This window comes from Corvus kubaryi, unplaced genomic scaffold, assembly GCF_017639235.1.
Source record: "Corvus kubaryi isolate FWS band 111438036 unplaced genomic scaffold, C.kubaryi_AGA036_p1.0 split1-37296, whole genome shotgun sequence".
Lineage (NCBI taxonomy): Eukaryota > Metazoa > Chordata > Aves > Passeriformes > Corvidae > Corvus > Corvus kubaryi.
Window position 1 is genome coordinate 7,730,954 of NW_024582075.1, and position 24,952 is coordinate 7,755,905.

At 38.4% G+C, this 24,952-nt stretch overlaps 1 protein-coding gene across 7 annotated transcripts in view; it reads left to right on the top strand.

Moving 5' to 3' along the window:
• FAM172A (family with sequence similarity 172 member A) overlaps positions 1-24,952 on the top strand; it is a 265,833-nt gene that overhangs the window by 166,977 nt on the left and 73,904 nt on the right. Inside the window, exon 11 of one of the 7 annotated variants that reach the window (XM_042013179.1) lies at positions 20,775-21,201. The exons of the other annotated variants lie outside the window; for them this stretch is intronic. Within the exon in view, the coding sequence (XP_041869113.1) occupies positions 20,775-20,903 (129 nt within the window). The 3' untranslated portion in view covers positions 20,904-21,201. Of the gene's footprint in view, positions 1-20,774; positions 21,202-24,952 lie in introns of those variants that run through there. 7 annotated transcript variants of the gene reach the window in all.

The following is a 24,952-nucleotide window of genomic DNA, read 5'->3' on the forward strand; positions in this document are numbered from 1 at the left end:
AAAAAGCCAAAGCACAGGACCATATCCAAAGAACGTATCACTCGTTCTTTCAGCTGTTTGCAGATAAACATCATCCCTTGAGCATCTCAAAGCTGATGGGCAACATCTCTGTGCAACCATCTCCTTAAAATGTGTGGAGCACACTGTTGGTTGTGATATTTAATTTCAGAACCCAGAACAACTGCTTTTCCTGAATTTCTTGCCTGGCTATTTATTCCCTCACTGGTTGCAGAAACTTCCTGGAAGTTAAAAGTTCCATAGAGGTGTTTGCTGTCTGAACCATCTCACACTCATCAGAGCTCTTCAAGACATTGAGGAAAGTCATCAACGGTAACAAGAGACGTCTTCTGTCCCAAACCTCTTAAGTACCTGACAATGCACAGTTTTGCCTTATCAGCATTCTATTGGTGTAAACTAATTCAGTCCATCTCTTTTTTGGCTCTCTGAGGTGAACTCCTGAGATGCTGGTACATATGCTGTCCTGCTGTGTCAATAAAAAGTCGCATCTCCTATTCTCCCTGACAGACTTCCTACCTTTTCACCCCATCCAGGTTGATGATCTTCAGACTTTGCCTTCTTAATCTTCTATGGATGTGCATCTTGCTTTTTTTTTAATGTTATCCACCTGTTTCTGGTTCTTACCAGAAGGTGCCTCTTTTTGCTGTGTTGCATGAGGACAGGAAAATGAAATTTCTAGGACATCAATTTATGTGGATGTGGTCATTGCATCTAGCTATGCGTTAATATGGATGTACAGTCAAATGTTTGAGTATGTTGTTGTGGGATTCTTTTCCCAGCAGGTATGGTATGAAAAAAACTGGCATTTTGTTAAACTTTGTGTATTGTTTTCTCTCTAGATTGGTTTGGAGAACAGCACAATACTAAAGATTTTACAAGATACGACATTGTCACAGTCTATAGGTTTACAGTTCTCTTTAAATGTATATAGGAACACTAATGAAGAAGTGTAGGAGTTTTATATTTGTTTATACAATGATAGATGTGGGAATTTCACACATAGTATGCACTTACAAGTTTTGTGGTAAATTTAGATTATTCCACCTAAAATATTAAGCTGTTCTAAATTCTGGCATTTGTTTTCATTTAATGGAATAAAATATTTAAAAAAGGAAGTTGTCTCACTATTATTTCATACTTTTTCCCATTTGTATGACCTTATGCTGATAAAGACTAAACAAGTGTATTATGTTCATGTTAATTTAAATGGTAATTATGGTGAAAAGTATATGTATGGCTTTTGCATGGAATAGTAGAGATTTTATAAAACTTTAAGACCCAGTTTAGAGGATCAATCAGAGGAACTACAAGTTAATATATATTAGGCATTGCAAATCCAGGTGGAGTAAAAGGAATGCAGACATACTGTAGTAAAGGGACCTCTCAAAATGTGGTACCATAAGAAGCAGCTGGAATTTGCATTTTATCCTAAAACTTTCTTTAATCTAGTCAAGATGTGTTAGATAGCTGTTTCAGTATATTAGTGAAGTACTTTAATATTAATAATAACATGACTACCATTGTTTAAATGTTAAAATAATCCTATTTAAGGGCTTTGATTGAACGTGATAGGAAATAAAAATATGAGTAGATTTTGCACATATATTAATTGAGAAAGTTGTGCTTTTAGTGCTGCAGAATTGAACTGAGATTTTAATGCAATGTGTCAAAGTGCAGGAGTAAAATTGCCTCATAAACACCTGAAAAATAAATAGTTTAATTAGTTATTTTTCTCTTTTCCTTTTCCAAGGCAAATTAAGTCTAATAATGCAGTATTAGGATAGAAAGGGCATGAGGTTTTTACCTTGATTAAGCCGAGGCATTTTTATCTGCTTGTCAGTATCTGTATTCTGTTTTGTCCTAGAGTGGCTTGAGACATCTGACATCTGAGTATTATATCCTAAAAAAATTCAAAACAAAATAACCCCAGCCACCCTCCTCTCAGTCCCTACCCCTGTGGGCATGTAACTGCCAGCGTTTTACAAGGTGTTAAAGTACAGTGATTATATTATCTCATCCTTTAAAAAAGAAGTGCATTGTTAATTTAACCCTCAGTAATCTTATTTCACCTCACCATTGCAGTCTACAGCTGGCAGATTTTTTTTCTTAAACCAGCTGTTGAAAATAACCTAGTTTAAAGAGTTCACGGCTGAACGTGAGGGATTCATCATTATATATTTACTGTCTGAGGCTGATATAGCTGTAAGATTTTTCAGATGCCATTGATCTATTGCGCATGTTTCCTCCCTGGGTTGCAGGACGTGCTTCTATTTGCATAAGGCCCTGGGCAAGGTTCTTTCTCGCATTGATTGGCCTGTCCAAGGGAGCCTGATGTGCTCCTGCATTGATCACCCTGTCTTTTCTTGGAAGGCAGTGTTACGCAGAGTTCATCTCAAACATTCTAGGGAAAACTCTACGGCAGATGTCGCAATTTTATTCAGATGTTCCTTTGAGTATAGGCCTTTCCTTTTCTTTCCTTTTCCAGGATAACTTGCTTTGGTTTTGTTTTTTGCTTACTTTGGATGTGTTTCTGCAGTTATAGCACAGCATAGACCAGAGTGTACTGAAAAGCTATATTACATTTACACAAATTATTCCATGCCGTGGTTTTTTTCCTTTAAAATAATGCCTACAGCTTCCAGCAAAAATCAAAACTACTCTGCCTTCAAAGAGTTCACAGTTATAATGGGAGAATTAATCTAAGAATATGTGTGCCGGTGTTTTAGCTTTGACTAATATTGTCAGTTTGTAACTTGTATGATTTGTACTAAATTTTCTTCAGTGTAAGAAAAATAGTTCTAAAATGGCACCTTCAGCATAAAACTGTGTTTGGATTTTGGTTTTCTAGGGGCATACTCCAAAATGGATCCTGCAGGTAAATTGCTGAGCAGACCAGTGACTGATTGGCTCGGCGTTGATCTGAGAGGACAAATACTTCCCTACTGTGTCCTTGGGTTACCGACATGGTGTGTTGGGGACTGTTTTTCCAAACCCAGCTTAAACAGCTGAGTTCTTGACTTTCCCTGGTAGGGGATGGAGCTTTTTTTCAATGTCTGCCACAATAATAACCCGTAATCAGGAGGTATGAAATCCACCGCTGCAATTTCTGAAAGCCACATATTTGCCTACATGCCTAGTTATAGGCAGAGTGCCTGTTACTATTGTCCACCAAACTCCTTTCTCTTGTCAGAATATGATTTTACATGTATATGTTCCTGTAGGTAAGGTGAAATGTGGTTATACCCAAAGGGTGGCTCATATCTAATGAATAAGCTGACATACGAACTTTACCAAGCCCGTGATAGTACTGCATGTTGGTGAAAAATAAAATACTATGAAAGAGTTCCTCTCCTATAGAAGACCAGAACAAAGAGCATCACACAGATGTTCCTTGATTACTTTTAGGAAAATTTCGTATGGATATTTTTGTGGATGTTGTAGAATTTTCTTTGAAAGAAATAAGTATTCAGAGATACACAGCTGAGGTCATGTTAACACAGTAACATAAACTCTGCAGGCTTTTTTTTTTTATTATTACTTGAATAATAGTTTCATGTCTTTCACTGAAGCAATAATGTTTCACATTGCATTGTGATACTCTGGCCTAGGGAACATATTCCTTTGGTCATTTGGTAAAACTAAACTCAGATAAGTATAATTCAGGTAGCAAATATGAAATTTCATCTTCATTATCATGCAAATGTGGTGAGAATGTAACATTTCCCAAGATGTCATTTGACTGTTAGGATCTTTAGAAAATGGTCTCTCAAAGCCACAAAGCTAATATTCCAGAAGAAAGCTATATAATACCTAAAAATTGTCTATCCTTATTCTATATAAATAATAAATGTAGTAGGACAGGCCATTATTAAAATCACAAAAGAATGTGTTGACCTATTGGAACAAGGATCTTTTTTGATTTTTGCATCAATGATGAGTTTCGACCTTTGCATAGCATAGAGGATGAACATGCAAATACAGATTTCAAAAAACTGCAGGGAAAAAAGAAATAGGGTCATAACTGGAAATCTGATCTAATTTTTTTCAGTACATAAATTAAATCTGTGGGTATGTATGCTGATATATATTTTGTTATAAATGATAACGTATATAATGATATCTTATGCAAGTGTTACATATTTTGTGTGTCTGCAGTGTGCACATATTTTGCATCTGCAATGCTTTTCATTTTTCTTAAGCTCTCTTTTGCTGATACTTGAGTTAATGAAGGTAGAAGATGGGCGTGGGCTAAATACGGACTAATCTCTTAAATGGGGAGTGGAACTTGCTTTTAATTCTAAAATAAAAGAAGAGCCTGAGTGTTTCATAGCAGCCCATTATCTGTGTTACTCAGTTGAAGAAAAACACTTGTTTTATATATGTGAACTGTGCAGGGCATCAAGACCCAAAAAATTTCTGGTAGCAAAAGAGATCTTTTACAAGCAGTTTCAGTTTTGTAAAAGAAAGACTGGGATGTGATTGTTTATAATTAAATTAAAATGAAGGAAAGAAATCTAATCTTTTACTTCAGGTAGGAATAGTCTCTGGGAAAAAACATATCCATAGAATGCATTGTGCTGTTAAACAAAGTGGATGCCTTAGAAAAATGTGATGAAGATATATGTAGGTACTTCCAGACTTTCAGATACTCTCGATGGATGTTGCAGAGTGAGCTTTTTCTTGGCAGATATTTGCAGCCCCAATTGATGATCTGGATGTGTTGAAATAAGTGTTTTGAATGAGTTCTAATAATTGCTTGATTGCTGGGCATCAGGAATGCAGACAAGTCCTTTTACTCACTCGGAGTAAAATAGAACAGCACAATGTAAAAACTGATATTTTTAAGTTTTCCTGCTTTCTACAACAAAAAGTGACAATTTTCTGATGCAGGGCTGATAAAGAATGAAATTTCAGAGTCTGTGGTAATTTCAAAGTCTGTAGGTTTAGCTTGGTTTGGTTTTGGTTTTTTTTTTTAGTTTGTAAAACTGGTATTTAGAGACTGAAAAATTTACAGAGGATGTTAGAAGTGCCATTTCTCTCCCATGCCACTGAGATATTTTCGTTTTACAAGCACGTTACTGAAGTTAAGAAGTAGTTCTGTGCTGTTTTGCTAGAGAGACCTTTCAAAGTCCAGGTACTGCTAATATGACAGATACCATGTAACAAGAATGTTTTCTGCTGTTTCACTCCACCCTACATGAACCGTATGTATGTGGTATCTCCCCTCCACTCAAAACCTCTTAATGATCTAACTGCCACACTTCCATTACTCATGAGATACTCTAAGTGCATTTTATAAAAGTCACTGAACTTTATTTGCGCTTAATTTTTTTTGAGGTAAAATGAGGTGTTTAAATAACAAAGACTTGATCAAGAACTCCTCGACACTTGTGATATGGTGCAGCAGTCGGAGGAGGGAATTGATAGAGCCTCCCTATCTCACTCCAGAAATGCTAATTTTCTTCATGTTCTTACTTTGAGGAGAGGCTGCTCTGAGCATGATACAGGCTGCTTACCACCAGATTTAGTGCAGTCATAGTTTTAGCCCTACTTACTGCTGAAAGGGTAATGGGTGTTGGTGTTCCTAACAATAGTGCGTATAGAGGCAAAACAATTACAATTGTCCTGCTTAAGTAGAGGATAAATCCTTTTTTTGGCTGGGCAAAACTGATTTTTATTGAATTGCATAGAAAATAGTGATGTTTTATTATTGACATTGCTTTGAATTGCACTTCTTTTATATGTACTTAATACTTTTTTATATTTTGCAATATTCTTCTAAGTAAAATCTAACTGAAGTTTTTACTGTAATTATGAACAAGTGCTACAGAAAAAAAAGAAATTTGAAATTTCAATGTCACTATATTTGGTAGATTCACATGAATTTGTGGAAAGGGATAGCAAGTCTATAGTTTGTAACTGCATAGAATTAAATTTAGTTATGTAATGCACATTCCTTGGGGTATCTTACTTGGAATTTAAAAAACCTTTCTAGCTCCTGCTTCTCTTTCATACAGACTAAGATAACTTTTTGCAGCTTAAACAAATATTTCTGAATCAGGTAGTTCAGGAGACACATCCTGTAGGGAAAAGCATCCACCTGTATTCAGTAAGCCAAGTGCATACATGCCACAGTGTGCTGTTCTGTCATCTCCCTGCATAAATCTCACACAGCTCCACACAGGATTACACATTGTACATAGTATCAGTATAAAATTCATAATAAGTTTTAGCAGAATAATTTTCTATAGCATCAAAGACCTATTGATGCTGGTAATACAAGAGGTGTGTTTCAGTCCTTCCCTGCTTCGCCCTGACCTCTCACATGTCGGCACACTCCCCTTCAATTACTCCTCTTCCACCCAGATATATCCCAAGTGAAACTTTTCCAGCCTGTCAGCAGCAAGTGCTTGGTGCCTGCCCTCACACAGCAGCCTGCATCCATCCCTTTCCTCCCTGTTCTGCAAAGCCAGTGCACCCCAGCCACCTGCCTCAAACAGCAGAAGTACCGAGGTCCCAAAAAAGCCTCCATTTTGATCATAACCCTCCTTGCAGTGCAAAGATAATGAGTAATACTGAGGAGATGTCAGTCTTTGGGCTTCTCTTTTCTTTTGCTGGTGTCATTCACGCCACGCAGATGCCTGTGCGGGGCTGCGCCTTGTGCATGTGCTCCCTGTCCTCAAGCGAGCCGCATGTGGCTTGCGCTCTGGGTAAATAACAGCTGCTTTTTTCTGCAAAATTAACTTCTGCCGGCCAGTCTAAAGTGTAACCTCCTATCACATTTTCTGCAGTACGTTGGCATCCTCAGGCACAAGGGGTGAAGTGTGCTATGGCAGGCAACCTCATCTTTCCTTCTGTTCCTTAAAATAGCTGTTAGCATCTTTGTGTATGGCGGGAAAATAATACAAATTTTCTTAACATCTGTTATATCTAATTGTGCTTTTGCCTTCTGCCTCCCCAACTGTTTCATGCTGAGGTGAACCATGCTGGGGTTTGGGATGGGCTTGCCAGGTGGTAGCACCACCTCCTAAAAAGATATTTATTGATAATAGCCATAGATGCAGCATCTTCTGTAAAACGCCGTTGAATTATTTTAGTTGCTATTGCTAACTTTTTCAGAATGCTAAATTACTGCTAGAATCTTCCAAACAAAACCTTCCAAATTTTGATATTACACCTAAATTTGTATATTCCACTTAGAGATTTTAATGAATCTTACACAATAAAGTTTTATCAGCAATTTTGCCCTAATGGTTTTTTAAGATATCTAAATACATACTGTCATTCTGAACCTTGTGTTTCCAAGCATTTGTCTCTTGAACTAATAAATATTTGCTGCCTTCAAATTAAACAGGAGTCAATTTATAATGTGTGTTGTAATTTTTTTGTAAAAACCTAATTGTGTACCTTGCTTTCTAAAATGCAAGGATTGGAATAAATATCTACTAATGCTTTAGGTGGAAAAACAGTACAAACATCTTGTGATCTGAATATATTTATAAATAGTCACTTGCACATTTTATGCAAATGAAATTGGGTAACTGACAGGCTGCAATTTTTAAAATTTTTTTTTATACTATTAGAAGAGTGGCTTATTTGACACCTCATATAGATCTTTTTATATGTTTGAGGTTTTTTTCTGTGAGCCTATAACTGGTACTGTCCTGTATTGTTCTTCTATACCTTTTGTCTTTGTTTCCTTATTTTATTGCCTATGCTTTATGGATGATGAGAATACTAATGAACATATGACGCATACTATTCACAAGATGAACAGATAGCTTTCTCTCTTTGTGAAATGTTTATGCAGTAAAATGAAAAATTAAACAAACCAAACATTGACTCCATTGTAATTTCAGCTTAAATAAAACACCTGCTGAGGTTTTGTAGAATTTTCCTATCAGAGAGAAATTTTTGAGAGTGCTGGGAGACGATTTTTGTATCCAAAGAGTAAAGTTGGAGGTAATTTGCTAGAAGGCATAAAAGTTATCTTAGAAAATTGTTGATACTGGACCATAAAAAAGTCTAAATAGTTTTAACCTTCAATTAACAAAAAAGGGGGGGAAGATGTCAAAACACAGGTTTAATTATAATTTCTGATGGATTCAAAGCCTTACGGCTATGTTCTGGCCACTTCAGTTTAGCCATTCAGCCCGTGCTGCCCGTATTGTGTATTCAGCAGTTCCTGTTAGATATCTTCAGAGGGTGTGATTCTGCCGAGCTTTTTGACACCCATTTTCATGCATGGCCTGCTATTTTACCCTGAAATATCTTTTTTGCTGAGCTGCCTGAAACATTAAAGATGCCTTGAACATGCCAGGCTCGGTGCATGTGCATGTGTGCGTGCATACGTGTGCATACCCATGGGCACAGGATAATAAGTAAGTGCGCCGGTGGATGCATGTGTGCCGCTGTGCAGAAGTGCGGGGCGCCGTGCAGCAGCATCCCTGTGGGATGTCCTGCACCCGCACACAGCCCGCATCACTATGCAGGGGAGGGCGATGCTCCCTCTCCCGCAGGCAGTCCCCGTGATGCTGCGGGGGGGTGGGCGGGGGGGGTCTCGGCAGCCGGTGACACTAGAGGGCACTGCTTGTCCTCGGTTGCAGCTTCCTTCTGGGACAGCAAGCAGAATTAGGCTGAATTCCGTAATCTTACTTTAATTAACAATTCAATTCTTATTAAGAAAGTCTAGGCTGTTTAATTCGTTGTTGTTTTGCTTTTAGCCTTGTGTTAATATCCAGGATGGAGTCATCAGCACTTGCAAATAAATGCAGAATCAATTGTCCCATACAGTAACAATTTTATAAAAAAAACGAACTTGAAATGTTATTCTTGGCAAAGCCAGAAGGCTGAATTTGCCCAGCGATGGGGTTTAGATCCCTTGCCAGCTGTGCTTCCAGCCAGAAAGTGAGATGCACAGTGTTAGAAATGTGTTAGGGAGAGTCTTGACAAGTTAGGGTGATTTATTTCAGCAAAGGTCAAGAGAAAGATAAGAGGATGAGAATAGGAAATTTAAAGGGCCCATCTTTGGTATGTGTAAAACATGTATCATTTACATTACCCTTGGAAAAATGTTTCTCAGTTACAGAACACTAAATCACCTGAATTGCTGCTCCAAGTTCAAATGTTTCTTCCATTTATGCGTTCATTTATTTTGGATGGAAATTATGAAAGAAGTGGAATAATCAGATTAATCAAGCTAATAAAACCAGGCATCATTTCAGAAACATCAGAAAGTTAATACGAAGTTTAGATGTCAAATCAATAACAACCAAGCTCAGTGTTAAGACGCCAAGCACTGCTGTTAGCTTGCCCTTGTCCTCTGGAATTGGCAGAGCATTGTAAGGAGTGCTGTGTGCTGGCCAGGTTGGGAAATTTTCTTTCCTATGAAATTCCAACACTCAAGTTCAAGAAATGAAGTCCTATAGTTTAAAGTGCTGTTCATTGCTAAGCAGTGGGATAGGGCTGCATATTGGGGTAGGGCCCTATATGAAATCTTTTTTTTGTTATGTCTCCCTGGTATTTAGCCTGAATACTTCTTTCTGGTTGTTGACTTTGTGTAAATGTGAGTGTGTAAATGTTCTCACACCAAGTATTAATAATTGTGTGGAGTTAGCAGCTGGATTGCCTGATTGCTGGAAATTACCTGTTAGTCAAGGTGATGGCTGCTTGGTGTAACTAAAGGTTTTTCCACATGTAAGTTCTAGATTTAAGATGTTCGAAACGTACTGTCTTAAAAAGGATATGTAATTTTTTAATAAACTTCTAAAATACTGTTCTAGCCAGAACTCATCACCTTTAAAAAGCAAGCCAGTATAATAATAGGTTATGTTTTGTGCAGAGTGAATTGTAAGTATTGTATTTTAGTCCCACCTAAGTGCTTGGAAATGTTAAGGTGGTTTTGAACCCCTCTAGTTCTGAGCAATATCTTTTTAAACAGTGAGATTATGCATTTCTGAAATTAGTATATGCATTTCTGAAAAATCCTCCTGGAAGTTACTGCACCATTCCAGAGGACATTGTAGCATGTTTCTTGTAAACATACTACATATGATCATGTAGTAGTCTTGGACGGTCTGGTCGCCAACCCAATGTTTAGTAATAGATCTGTCATTTAAGAAGAGCGAGCATCACCTAGTTTTGCTTTATCAGTTCATAAGCAAAAAGAAATAAAAAATATGTTTAATCAACAAGAGAACATCTCTCTTTGCATTCACCAAATGGTAATTTGAAGGCTTATTTTGTGTGTACTAATGGTCTATAAGCAGTGAGATGCCAGAACTGCTTTAATAGGATTTTCCCACTCCTAGAAGGATTTTGCTTATGGCTATGAAAAGTTAATTTCAGATCCTGATACACTTGCATTAATTTTTGAGACATTAACTGAGTGTAGTACAGCAAAGAAAAACACGAACACCACACCACTGTGGTGTAGCTAATTGTTTATTACCTCCAACCAAAGAAGCATTGGTAATGTGCAGGCCACAGTGTCTGGAAAAAGAAGGAGGTAGGAAACTGACAGAAAAGGTCTCCCGGATTTCTTCTTGGGGGTCTTGAGAAAAGAACTGGGGAAGAAAAGGAGAAACAATAGCTTCACCGTGTCCTAAAGGTGATACAAATGGGTCTTGGCATACTCGGAAGATCCTGTTTGTTCATTAAAATACTGTTTGACAATCAAACTATAGCATGTACCAAACCTTCCTGCTTCTGAGTGAGAAAACACATCATTGTGGTTGTATGACTTATGTATGAGAAACAAATGATTTAGATGCTTATACGCACCATACTTCAGTAATGTGTCTATATTCTTTGGAGTATTTGCTGACAAAAGGAGCATGTTAGCTCTTCCTTTGCTAGTAAGGGATCTGTTGACTCCACAGCTATGTAAAAACCTCTCATCAGCACCTATTTTAATCAGCAAGAACTTTACTATAAATCATTATCAAAAAAAAAGCATTATGCTATGCTTTTATACCAATACATTTATTTTGAAATTAATAGGGAAAAATAATACAGAGCTTGTGCTTGAGATGGGCTAATAAGCGTGCCCATGAGACTTCCCTTTTCAAGCACTAAATGAAAGCTTTTGCATTGCTAACAGGCTACAAAAGTTGCTTAGGTAATAAGACTCCTTTTCTCTTATCAGTAAAAAAGAAAAGGGGAGGGATGGGATGGCTCAAGGGATTGGTAATCAGATTACAAAGTCTTTCACTTCTAGGTCACTGGTTCAAATCTGCCCCCTGTTTAGTAGTGACCAAAAGCTGTTCCCATCTGATGGCTTTTCAGTAGCCTTTGTGCAATTCATGAATGATCTATATCCAATGCCTGGTGAAAATCACTTCTAGCCATTGCTTTGGGAGTCTCAACTCAAACCCTTTAAGCAGGAATAAATGATCTGCTCATGCATTGAAGGGTTTAGTGGGTTTATATTTCAGAATAATTTTAATAAGTTAGCGGAGCAGTGCAGCTGAATTTGCACTGTAACAGCTGCTCTGGGCTACAGCTGCCACCGTCACTTTCCACTAGCATTGCTTCATAAAATGTTGTTACCAGCTTGCTTAAGAATAGGACTGATGTGTCTTAATTTGAGCCACATGGTATCATTCCAATCTACTTTCATATGAGACTAGAATAGATAAAATAGTAATTGAAAAAAGAAGGAGAAGTAAAAGAAAAATACTAAATTTGTTCATTTTAGAAGAAATATACTTATTATAGTAAAATTGATTTTGACAGGTAGAGTGTGAAAACATTTTTATCAATGGTTTTAATGCTGCAGTAATGTCGTGGAAGCTGTGAGACTGCAACTTCAGTGGGTTCTCTGCTATATGTGACTTAGACCACTATGGTGTGCTCAGATAAATGCTGGAATAGGTTTATAAACTGAAAACAAGGGAAAACAGAAAACTTCCAGTGACTGAAAAGGAGTCCTTGCAAGTGTATGTTTTCTAGTGTTGCCTCTTACTGGTGCTTACTACGTGGTAGTTGAATAATGGGCTTATAGACTTGACTCGTGTCAGGATTTTGAAGTGCTATTTTCCTTAAGGTAGGAGAAAGCTAGAGGACAGTTGCTATAAAGGGAATGTAATTTCCAGTTCATTAATATATGAACCTGAAATGAGAACTCTCTGCTATATGTACATTTCTGTAGAAATCACTGTGACAGTTTAGACGTGTGTTTATGTCCATAGGGAGGCACACAACCCATTATAAAAGTATGAATTTTTCCTTAAAACCAGCTGAAGTAATTTTTTTGAGACAGCAGGCAAGCCACACATATGATGCAGCAGATTTTTGCAGTAGATTTTTTTGCACAGAACTAGGTATTTCATCAAACCTAAATGATATTTCATCAATACAAGTCTAATTGAATCAAATGAATCACATAAGCCACCTCCCTCATAACTCACATAAACTTCGGAGTTTGTTCATAACACCTCAACGTGGAAAAATTTAAATACCTGTGCATGCCAAGCAAAGCTTGGTGGTACCAGCAAGTGGAATGCACATTTAGCACAGGGCCAGCACAGGTCTTTGCTCTCCCAAGAACACATCCTCAGATGCTGGGAGTGATCTGCCTAACATGCTTATAGCTTCACATTGAAAACCTAAGCCGGAAGAGTGCTGATGAAATCTGTGTACCAAAACACATGTTCATACCCATGTTTTGCAAGAATGGCTTGGGTGGGATTTACTGCCACTGTTTTCACACTTGGCTTTCAACAGCCAAGCTAGCTGGCCTGCAATGCAATGTCATCCCCTCTGGAAACTTCAGCAATTGCAGAAAAAGAAAATCCCAGACAATGTATTTATGATCCAAAACACAACATTCTCTCCTATATCAGATGTTTCAGATGTCTGTGGACTTGGAGCAACTGGTATGATGTCCCACCAGAAAACACAGGCTATCCCAGCTACTCCAGAAGCCATGTGTCTCCATGTCCTAGCACCAGGGTGTTTTGTGGGCTGCTCATAATGTTGGGCTCAAGCTTACCTGCACCTGCATCTCTGGCCCCATTTGCCAGAGGGAAGGGAGAGGAGTGGGATCTAAGTTTAGCAACACAAGTGGTGTGGGCAAAAAACCCTGCCAGTTTCATGGGGCTGTTTGGTCCAGGAGCCCAGGTTTGTAAGCCAAAGCCAAAGCCATTCATTTCAGAAGTTCACACAAAGGTGGGGGAAGGGGGAGGGAAATAATCTGAAAACACTGGCTGCACAACTTTGCTCCCTTTCGACAGGGAAAGGAGCAGGTCTTGTTCTGGTGGTTAGGTCAGGGTGTGTTAGAAGTGGGCAGGTCTCATGATGGTTCAGCAGAGTGAGGTTTGCCTGTATTTCAAGGTGGTTGTGAGTTTAGTCATTAGTTTAGAAAATAATTTGGTTAAACTGAGAAAACCTCACAGCAAAGTGTTTCTCCTGCTGTAGTGATGCTTCTTGTGAAGTTGAAAAGGACTCTTAAAAAGCCATGAGTGCATACCGATATATTGAATGTGATGTTTCTAAAGTTAAGAACTGATGCCCTCTGTTGGTACAACCCCCCCACAATGTGTGCAGAAGCCTTCAAGTTGCTGTGACTGATGAATGGACTTACTTATTTAAGTACTAGAGATGTGAGTGTGATGTCGTCTTTATAAGAGGACAGACATGGATATTGAAGCTCCCAGAGATGGGAGCTGTGAACTGTAGTTGGTCCAGTTACATGATGACTTTCAACCAATTGTGTGATAAGCCACATTGCTTATGGTAGTGGGTCACTCATCAGACCCCACTCTGCCTGCATAAGCTGAGGTGGTGGTGGTGCTGGTAGTGAAATAAAGAAATGCAAACTTATCCTGGTGTGTTCCTGTACTGAAGAGGACTTTCAAGGAAAAGGAGCAGAAATAAAGCTTGCAGTTGCTTTCTGGTTTAGTGTTGTTTATGAACCTTATGAGATCAGAGGGTCATGGGGAGTATCTTGCTAGTGATGTATAATGGTTTGGAAATAAACACCAGGGGTGGCTCCAGCTGCTTTTGATCTAACTAAATGGCTATTATGTATATTCTATTTAATTTATTTTAAAATTAGGCAAACAGCATACGGGAATGCTTCTCTGTGTGCTATATGCTTAAACTTCCAACTGTGTGTTCAGGACCAAACAAAAGGAAAATGGTTCTCTTTCAAGGAGGTTATCATTCGGTAGATGTATAATAAAAAGCAGACATGAAATGCTGTGAGAAAAAGGGACTGACTTTCTACCTTATCCAATGATTTTAACATTTGAAATTTTTATTGAGATGGCCTGAATATGTAGATTTCACTCTGTGAAATCTTTTGCTTTCCATATCTCTGAAATCTTTTCTTGATATGGGACTTCCTAAGTTGAAAATTATGAGCCCTTAGCTTACAAAGACAGGCAAGTAATTAAATCCGCAGCAAGCTTTTTTCAGAGTACGCTGGCCAGAAACTATGGAGAGTGTGTGCAGAAAGCTCAGCAGACATTGCTTTTACTTTAGAGCAGGGGTGGCTGATCTTCATGGTCCTGTGGCATCCTGATGAGCTCTCATGGTCACGGGACAAAAGCTGACAAAGCAGTGGACCAGACATTCAGTGTTGCAGCTCTGCCTGCTGTCTTGTCCTGCATTGGGAGGGGAGGGTTGCTCAGTGCTCTCCAGCTTGCCCACTGGTGTAGCCTGATTTCAGGACCCAACCAGTGTGGCCTGGCTGATACCTCCAGGAAAGTCTGACTACCTGAGTGCAACCACCAGAGCCAGAGTCCAGTACAAAATTTTCAGGAGGACTTTTCCACTTCCTAACAATCTTGAAAGTAAACATGCATCATTCTTAATAAGCCAGTTCCTCTTTGAGGCTTGTGAGTACAAGAGTTTAGGTTATTTTACCAAAGAAGGACTGTGTGTGATAAATGAGTACCTTCCTACATGGGCAGCTGGGAATATTTGGTGCTTTTGTGCAGCATCCATTGTCCTCACACTTAGGCACAGCTAAGTGCTAAGAAGTGGTAGTCCTTTTTCTTTTGTTGACTCATCTCTAGCGGGCATCACTTCTCTGAGCAATGTCATCAGTACTGGAGGGTGATTTGTGGTGTTTAATGAGCAGGCTTATGCTGGGGGCAATGCAGAGCATAGTACACATCATTTTTTTGGAGCACTACTAACAAGTAAGTTATGTGAGCAAGCTGATGACCAGGTTGGTGCAGGATTACTGAGCAGGCCAGGAGGAGGAACACAGAAATACTTCATGGCAGTGACACAGCATCCAAGACACCCACCATGTTTCTAAGTCCTGAGTTGCTGAGGTGGAAGTTGTATGTTGCTGCAGTGCCATGGCTCTCCAGATGTGATGGACAGCAGGTCCATGCCCAATGTCTTTGAAGGGTGGAGAGTCTGAGCTTCCTTTACCAGTGAAGCTATGCCTGATGGCTACTGGCAGAGGACATGGACCAGACGTTTAATTATGAGTCTGTTCTGTACTCTGAATTGGAAGACGTTTTTCTGAATCATTTCTTTCATTAGTTTTTTATATTATGTAAAACTGTATTTTAGGTTGTTATACATCCTTTGTATGACCTTTTGTATGAGCCTTTGTATGATCCTTTGCATCACAAAGCCCTTCAGCGTATGAAGTCTCTCCAAGGAGACTTGTTAGCCTTGCTGCTACTTTCCCATCTTATGAGTGGGTGGAAAACCTTGTTGTTGGATATCTGATGGAATGTCCAATGACTGATAAAGAGGGCTGATAAAAAAATTATCCCGTATTTCTCCTGCTTTACTGTTTTTTCAGACTTTGAAGATGTCAGTCATGTATTGGGGTTGAAACTAGATGATGTCTAAGGTCCCTTCCAACCCAAACCATTCTATGATTCTAAGATATTGTGGTCTGCTTTGAATAATTTGGGTTTCTGCCACACATGCACATAATTTTTTGGTGAAGGAGCATGTAAATGGCAGCAGCATTTTAGTGGGAAAGAAAGGGAAGCTGCTGCTCCTCTCTTTTGGCTGCTGCCTGCAATAACAAAGCATGATTTGTCATTCCCTAACCACAAAGAGAGTTACCTCCAAAAGTTTGTGTGACCTCAGAAGTTTCAGTTTATATACCCTCTTGCTTCAGAGACCTTACCTGTGGAGAAACTTTTCCCTTCTGAAGTTACTCAGAGGTTAGAAAAGTCGAAGCTGAGGCTTCAAAGGACAGGAAGAGTGAGTGTTGTCTTATCCTTTGGCTGAAGTGGAAATCCAGCTATGTCTAAATAACAAGGATGTCAGACTTCATGTCCACCTGTGAGGTGCTGAGCTTAACATTCAATTCTTCTCATTTTCTGTTTGGTTGGGGTTTTTTTTTAAGTCTGGCTTCCTAGTAAAAGTTAATATATAGGTTGATATGTTTGTGTGCATGTATGATAAAACCGGGGCAACTTCCTAAATAAATGACCAGTCCTTGTTCAGACACAGCCAACATCTAGAAATCTGTGGAGGATTTGCCCTTCTTGATGTCTCTCTCTTTCTCTAGGTATAAAATTAAATACAAGGAACCCGATTATTTCCTTGAAAAATGCACCAGCATGAGATTTCCATAAAACTGTAATGAAAGTTTTCCATGTACCATTCAAACAGAGGCAATGAAGAAGTAATGCCATTTTACTCTGCTGTATTTGATACTTAACATGTAAAAACAATTATTTACTTGATTGTTTCACATTCATTTCACTAATATGATTGTTCACTTGTACACTGAGTTCTGGATTTACACATTTATTGAAACATGAGAAAATAACTGCCATAACTTACTCCAGGCCATGTTTTTCATTAGATATAAACCATTACCTTTGTAATGGTATAATATCAAAACAAAACTCCAACTCCTTGTATAATTTCATTTTCAAGCCTTGTTTATTATTAGTTGTGTTACACACTGATTTTCAGGAGCTATTTATTTCAACTAATTTTTCATCTCAAAGATTTAAGATAACTGTATTTTATTTAACTTTATCTGAGTAAGAAAAATTCCAAGAACCTACTTATTTTGGCTCAAGGCTTTTAGCTGTATTTTAGATGTTTTCATCCCCATAATGCAAAAGAGGAGCCCAACAAGATAGGCTGAGACTAAACAACTAGTTTTATTCATCCATTTTATATGCATACTGGGTTTTTAGATAGAGCAAAGCTGGTCCACTGTAACATAGAAGATGTTCAGCTCAAGCAAGTACCTTAGGAAGAACTTTTGTCTTATGTACAAAGGATTTATTTCTGTTCAGCCTTGCTGCCTAATCAATCTGAAATCAGCCAAAGTAATAATCGCGAAGACATTGACCAGGCTCAAAGCCTTGGGGCTGAAAAGAGTGGCAGTGTGGAGCCAGACTGGGAAGCAGACAACTGTCTCTGCCTTGGAGCAGTCACATCCTTCAGATGGGTGGACCAGATGGCTGAGGTTGTTAGCAGCATCAACAGTCCGGCTTCTATCTGCTGCCGCCCTTCAGTGAAGCCCATACAAGCTGTGAGCTACTGCAGAGAGTCTGACAGGTGGCAACTGAAGGAGTCATCATAACTCAGTCATCTGCATCCCAAGACCCTGCTCCTCCCTGAAATGGAGCTTCCCACAACTTCTGTCAACAGCAAGAAAACTAGTGGAGTTTGAAAACTTAGTGCTATTTCCTCGCTGATAGGTCTCAGGCAGAGTTTGGCAGCGCACTTTGATGGGGCACCTCTGATGAAATGTCAGCTGGGCAACACTGCTGGGGGTCAGCTGTGCACTGCTGCTCTTAAATGCCTGTAACTGTCTCTAATGGCTGCAAGATCAGGCTGAAAGTCTGGCACCCAACCTGCATTTACACAAGGACGTGTTCAAAATGATTAGCTTGTGGTTTGGCCATGCCCAGAGCTGATTAGAATTGTGAAAGTCCTTGTGAAAGCTGAGCCTAGGATGGCAAGCCTGGGGTCGGAGGCTGAGGACATTCCCAGTTTCAAGCAGAGACATTTCTGTTTCCTACTCCATCTAGAACTTGACTTTTCTTAGTACTACAGCACCTCAAGCTTTCAGCCATGGGTCTAGATGGCTCCTGCTAGCACTTAACAAAAATTTGGGGTTTCTTGTGTTGTGATTGGGTTTGCTTTGGATTTAATTTCTTTTATATTTTATTTCAATTTAATTTCTTCAATGGTATTTTTTTTTTTTTTTTTTTAGATTCTACTTTATTATTTAATTTCAAACTAGGCATGGTACTCACATAGCTGTTCACTGCTTCAGAAATCCAGATAAACCAAGAGAAAGTAAAGCTGTGACCTGCAGCCAATAAGGTTTTACTGGCAAAGAGTGGAAAAACCCTTGACCATCACAGCCAAAATAACTTTGTTAACAAAATCGCCAGGGCAGGTTTTGCCTAGCTATAGTAATAGAGGAATGGTCTTGCTGGCTGAGTTCATGTAATTTGGAGAGCTGATACAGCCTCCTGCCAGAAAACCTCCTGCATCCCTATTTAGAGGATCCTGCTTACACAGGTGAGTGGTAAAGCCAGAGCAGAAAAGGATCTGCTGTGCCGGAGTTTTGGTGTGATCACATGCTCACACTGTCTTGCATTACCCAAATCCAAATTAATTGTGAGTACAAAATGAAATAGTTTAATGAACTATGTGATTTTGCAAGTATGATTTTCCTGGGGCTCATTTATTTGCAGTGTACATATCCAAACTATGTTTTAACAAACTAGCCTGAGTATCAGATGCCCCTCAGTGTTACTTGTGCCAAGTACTGCACATAGTAATGTTGGACACTTTCTGGCAGCTTAAGCTGACCCTTGTGGAGCTCCACTTTTATAAGACCAGACTGTTTTTTATGTCATATATTAGACACAAGCCAACAGCTAGCTGCTGCTATCAGCAACATAGGAACATTAACACTTACATTGATCAGGTTTCACATTCTGTACCTGGATAGGAGATGGGTAGAAGCTGTTGACCCTTCAAAACCTGATTTTCATGCCAGTGAGATTTCCCCAGTTCGAATCTCCAATCTTGGGACAGCAGACTCCAGCTGTTAGGAGGGAGTCCCAGCTGTCTGACTCCGGGTAGACTCAGCTGCTCCAAACCTCTTTTCTGACCATCACTGCAGTTCTTGCAGTAGTGCAAAGGCAAGTATCTCGGCAACCTTCATTGCTGAAATGGTGTAGTAAAAAAGGGATTAGTTTCTGTTGGTTTGGTTGAATTTCTCATGGGAGAGAGCTTCACCAAACCCTCTTCTCTAATGTCCATTTTTCGTCTGCAAGGAAGTTATCTGCAGAATGCCAACATTTTGTGCACCAGACAGTGGAGGATGTCCCTGCCACCAGCTTGTTTTGGATTGGTCTGCTATGGGCAATTCAAAGATTTTTATCCCCATGGTACCATAGCAATTTATGTTATGCGATGGGCTTTCTGTTGAACTGCTGTGCTTCGTTTATGCTAGACAAATTGCTGGGAGGTTTGTAAGTGAGGCGAGCCAGCATTCCTAACCACAGCCCTGCCACACCTAAACCACCTCTGTTTGGGAAGTTGGTGTTCCCCTCATTATTATAGGTCCTCAAAGACTTTTCTCTCTTAAGCTCCCTGTTGTGACACACTAGGGTCAAGAGAACAGGACAATTGCATTATATAGTTTAAAGTTTAAAGTTTTAATAAAGCTAAAGCCTGAGGCTTTTATACAAGAGAACTGTGAATTTGTTTGCAACGTTCAAAAATATACCAGCAAAATTCTGCGTACAAGGTTTTTGTAGTTGTTGGGGTTTTTTACTGAGCTATGTGTAAGGGAGATGACTTTTTAAACCTTGAGATATTTTTTATTAAAATGTTTTTCTAATCATGATTGATTTTATGAACTTACAGCCCCAATGTAAGGGGGAAATTTTGAGTAGAGGTTCTGCAAGAGAAATTGGTTTACACTGTGAACTTTGACAAGTCCTAGACTCCAGATGCTGTAAAGCAATCTGTTCTAATATGTTTGTGCATTATTATTACTGTTGCAGTGTGATTTATTGCTGTAGAAAAGGATCACAGTTATAGGTGTAACATCCAATGGATCTTTGACCAAGATATCAGAAAGTACTATGGTCATTCTCTAATTGTATCTTTGAAGGTATTTTCTTTTGCCGTTTAAAAACTGGTATGTATCAGAGGCTTTGTCTGCTGCAATTAGGGATTTTACCACATCTGCAAATTCATTTAGGGAAGTTTATTGTTGTTGCTAATAGAAAATGAGAACTGGTAGAACTTTGGATTGTTTATTATATTTGCTTTGTGCTGTTTGAACATAGTTGCCCAGTAATTCTAATTCCTAATGAATAATATTTTATGAGGGCTTGGGGATCTAATTCCATTTTAAGATGTGCTGAAAATTGAGAGTATTTCAGAAATTCAGGATTTTTGTTCAGGAAGCAGTGAAAGGTCTTACAAATGCCAGACCAACAAACTTGCACTACAGAATACAGAATTCCATATTTCCTGGAGGAGTTTTTCATAACTGAGGAGAGGCTCAAGTGCTGCCAGGCAGACAGACCAGTTACTTGGTTTGTATGAGACTGAGTGAAATGATGGTTGAAGAAGATGTTGGTTTTCTGTAGACTTGTAACAAGCCAATTACAAGGAGAGCATATGAAGTTACCAAAAGGGAATCTACACGCCTTTCCAGACGAAAGTAAAAATTGCCCTCTTGCACACTATTCGTATCATGTGATTTCTTCTCTCATCTACCATTGCTTTTACAAATATTTCAGTGTCCAACTGATGCTGTTTTGATCCACCAGAATTTCTACTGCAAATTCATTCCACTTCTGGAAACCAGTGAGGACTTTTGGACAGGGACTTCCAATTGTTTCCTCTGGAAAGAATTCTGCTTGAAGATGCCAAATGTCTTACGGGTCTCAAACCCGTAAGTATGATGCAACTGGATACAATGGAGGACTTGCATCAAAATTATGTTGCTCCAAGTCAAATGCTTGTTGTCAACAACTGAATTGCAATGGAAGATGAAGAAAGTAGCTGAAAGGTTTATTTCAAAACTTCAAGAGAAATTAAAATTTGGATGTGTTTTTAATTCATTTTTCCTCATTCCTAATTACAAACAACTCAGAAGAGTAAATATTCCCTAAATATGAAGTCATGGTTGTTGATTTAATTGTATGACCCTACAAAAATAAAAGCCTGTAAAAAATAAAATAATATTTTAACTTTTCTCAGAAGTTTCAATTTTTACCTGTTTTAAATGTTGGAATAGGTATAAAGGGTATGGACTCAGTGTTTCAGGGATTTACTCCCACAGGCCATTTACCTAAAGTCTAACGGGCACTTTCATGGACTTTCATGTTTGCAGGATCAGACCTTTGAGTCCTCTTCTAACACAGTGAGGCTTCAATTTGATGGGAGTATTATGCTATAAAATATATACCAAAGGCACATTTTATCATCTATTCTAACTATATATGCATGCTAAATATACTGCATATCTATTATATGTGTGAAGCTATGTTTTATTTACACATGCTACAGATAACACAGGCATCAACCTTTTTGCATTACAATGTTATGATAACTGTATACTATAAACTTGCAGATAGATTGGCAGTAGAATACTTATTAAGTTGAGCAATAAATGAGTCATTATTATGTATGAACTTAAGGAATGCATTTTTAGGAGTTTCAACTTCTTGCTTATGTAACTGTTAGAGCTGAATACTTCTGCAAATAGATAATAGACATTTTCCCTTCCAAAGTGAAGGAACAAATTTTCAACCACTAGGATAAAGAGGACTTTCAAAAGGATGCTTTCTAACTTTTTGCAAGGAAAACTGGTCTACAACTTGTCATTCTAAGGGAATCAAATATATAGTGTTGGTATATGGTTAGTAAGCTACAAAATCAAACTTTTCTATTATTACAAAGAAGGAACACAAGAAAAAAGACAAAATGGAAATGCCTAAAGAGAGAAGATTATTGGGAAAGTCTAGAGGACCCAGAATAGTGAGTGATACAGTAATACATGAGAATGAGAACAGAGAAGTGCCAGTTTACCTACTTCTGGTTGTAAATGAATTATTGGAAGAAGGAGTAAGGGGAGGGTGAGCCATCCAATGATGAGGTTCACAGAGAGATGTCTTCCTGCAAAATCTATTCAGCTAAGAATAATTTAAGATTTTTAAATGGACACTGAGCAGGAAAATAAGTAATTTCTAGGCTGTGAGAACTTTCTGTCTGTGGAATTTACTGATGTACAAGGAGTATAAGGCATAAATGAACTTCAGACAAAATCCTTAGGCCTTTGTTTGCTTCAGTAAAAAAAATCATTATTCTGAAGAAAAATATCTAATTTTTAGTATTTTTAGTAGACTGTGGTCTATTAAATATCTTCAGTTTTAATGTGTCCACCTCGAAAGACTCTGCAGGCTACATGGAATAAAGCAAGTAGTCCTGGCAAATGTAAATCATACATCCCATAGTATCTTTCCCATGGAATTTAGAACAACTTCCAAGTTGCATCAAATTTGAGTGGTAGCTGGATGCTTGTTTAAAGTCAATCTACTTTGTCTTTACAATTTTATTCCACTCATTTCATTTTTAAAATTTATCTTAATTCAAAACCGGTTTTAGAAGAGATGAGTATGTTCTGTGACCTATCAATCCATTGAATCTGAAGCATTTACTGAGTATTGAAGCATCTGTGCCCAAAACCACACAGACTTCATGTATCTTCTTGCAGGGTAAATTATCAACCCTGATAAGAGGGTCTGCTGCTTAAGCTTAACCTGGATCTGTTCTCCTTGATTATTATTATCAGTGGAATGTAGCAAGGAACTTCAGCTGCTCTGATACAAGCAAAAGTGTCCTCAGTTTGACATGCTCTGCGGTGTCATTTCTGTGTCACTGAAACATGGACACGTTAGACTTCTTGTTTAAGGGAAGGTTATACCTTTGAGCCTTTCCCCACTTGATGTATTGTTTTTGTCTATTTCTTTCTAAGTTGGCTCAGAAGGGCATGGATGCCTACCAAAACTTTTTTCTTCTGGGCTGGATGTTAAGAAATATGTGAGTGAAGCTCACTTAATCCTTTTGATCCCTCTTTGCTGCTGCATCCATGAGACCTTATCCTAACCCTAGCACTGTGGCTGAGTTATCAAAAAACATCACATTGTCAGCCTCAGTCTCTTTGCTGATCTTTGTGAAGAGAATACAATTCTGCAGGCATCCACAAAGCTGAATGGCAAGCACCAGGAGCATGTTGGGTATTGCATATTATTTCCTATATATCATACATGATCTGAAAAGCAAGGACTGCATGTACCATATGAAGAAAGAGTAGAAAGAGATGGTGATCAATAGCTGCCAGTTCTTACATGTGCATAGGGAAATTGAGAATACCAAACCTGAGCTAGGTCTGGAAAGGAAAAAGGGAGCTGCACCTTTGTATTTTCTTGTGATTTGAAGAAAAAGGTGATGTTCTAAGATGAACTGGGTGGCTAGTTTTCGAAACAGAAACATGGGACACAGCAGCTTGAGAAAAAACTGCTTTTCCAAAGCAGAGCATATTTTTTATCTTTGCTGGTCATTAGAAGTGCTTCTGAATACCAGCCCTTCATGGAGGAAGTCATGCTGGAATACCCTGAGCTGGTGATGATTTTAAACTTCACCCAGCGTGTAATAACTCTGAATAATTGGTAGGTATGTGGGCTTCAAGGACAGTGGTATTTTTGCACCTTTGCCTGTTTAATCACAGTGTTTTGTGGAAGACAGTGCAGCCGAATGAGTGCTAGAATGCACTGCACAGGAACAGGAATATTAGTACATATGGTGTGTTTCAAAAACTTATTCAATGTACAGCAGGGTTTAAAGTGAGTTAGGTGTGTGTGGCTGACAGGTCTTGTTTTTAGATACTGTCCCTTTCAAAAAACTTTTTTTTTGGTAGGGTTTTGGAGTCATTCTTATGGCAAGGACATGGAACAGTGGGTTCAGAGGTGCAGCCTGTCTGATAAGCAGTTAATAGAGCATGAAGAAGGAATGCCTGATTTTAGAAATGTGATATGTGTTACATTTATACAAAGGGAAGCTTAAAAAAACTATTAACTTTATTGCAGCATACACAGTGATAATGACACCAGTTGTGAAATTCGGGTTTTATAAGTATAATTTATTATGCTTTCTTTGATCCAGTGCTACAAATTAGGATCACTCATGTCAGGAGATTAAAACCTTTTTGTCTCTCTTTGATATAAAACTATTCTTCCCAGTACCTTTTATCTTGCATAGCAGTGCTGAATTCCACAGCATCTTTGTCAGCTCGCTTGTGTTATTTGCAGCAATCATTTAATTTGTTTTAGAACTGATATTATTTAGTCATACTGTCATTTGCAGCAACAGAGGCTCTTTAATATCCTAAAAATGTTGAGAGGCTTTGGTGTTCGCTGAGTAAGCATATGAATAAGAGAGAAGAGAGAAGAATTTTGGGACCATGGTGAGCATGCAAGATAGCTAAATTGGATAGAAAAAGAAAAAAACCCATACAAGTCAAAGTGAGATTGTACATCAGAAAAACTACAGCAATCTACTGAAAATTAGTAGATGATAGTCATGAGAACCTTACAGTGAACCACAGGTACCAGCTTCCCTGAAGAACTGAAATAGGAACTTGGAGAAGCTTGTAAAAGGTGTCCTCAGGGAATCTTCCATTTTTTCACTATGATACCTTTGATCCTAGAATTGTCAAGCCACATGGAAAATAATAAGACTGAATAGTTCAGTCAGTTAAAAGTTATTATTATTATTTTTTATCAAAAATAATAGGTGTTTCTGTTTTTCTGGACCCGTTAGGAATTGTATAAACTTTAAAACAAGTGAAGTCAAGTATTGAATCTGTATTGCTGTTTCGTTTTAAATTTAAGATCGTTATCTCTGACTAAGCAGACTCTATTCAATAAAAGGAATTAATGTAAAT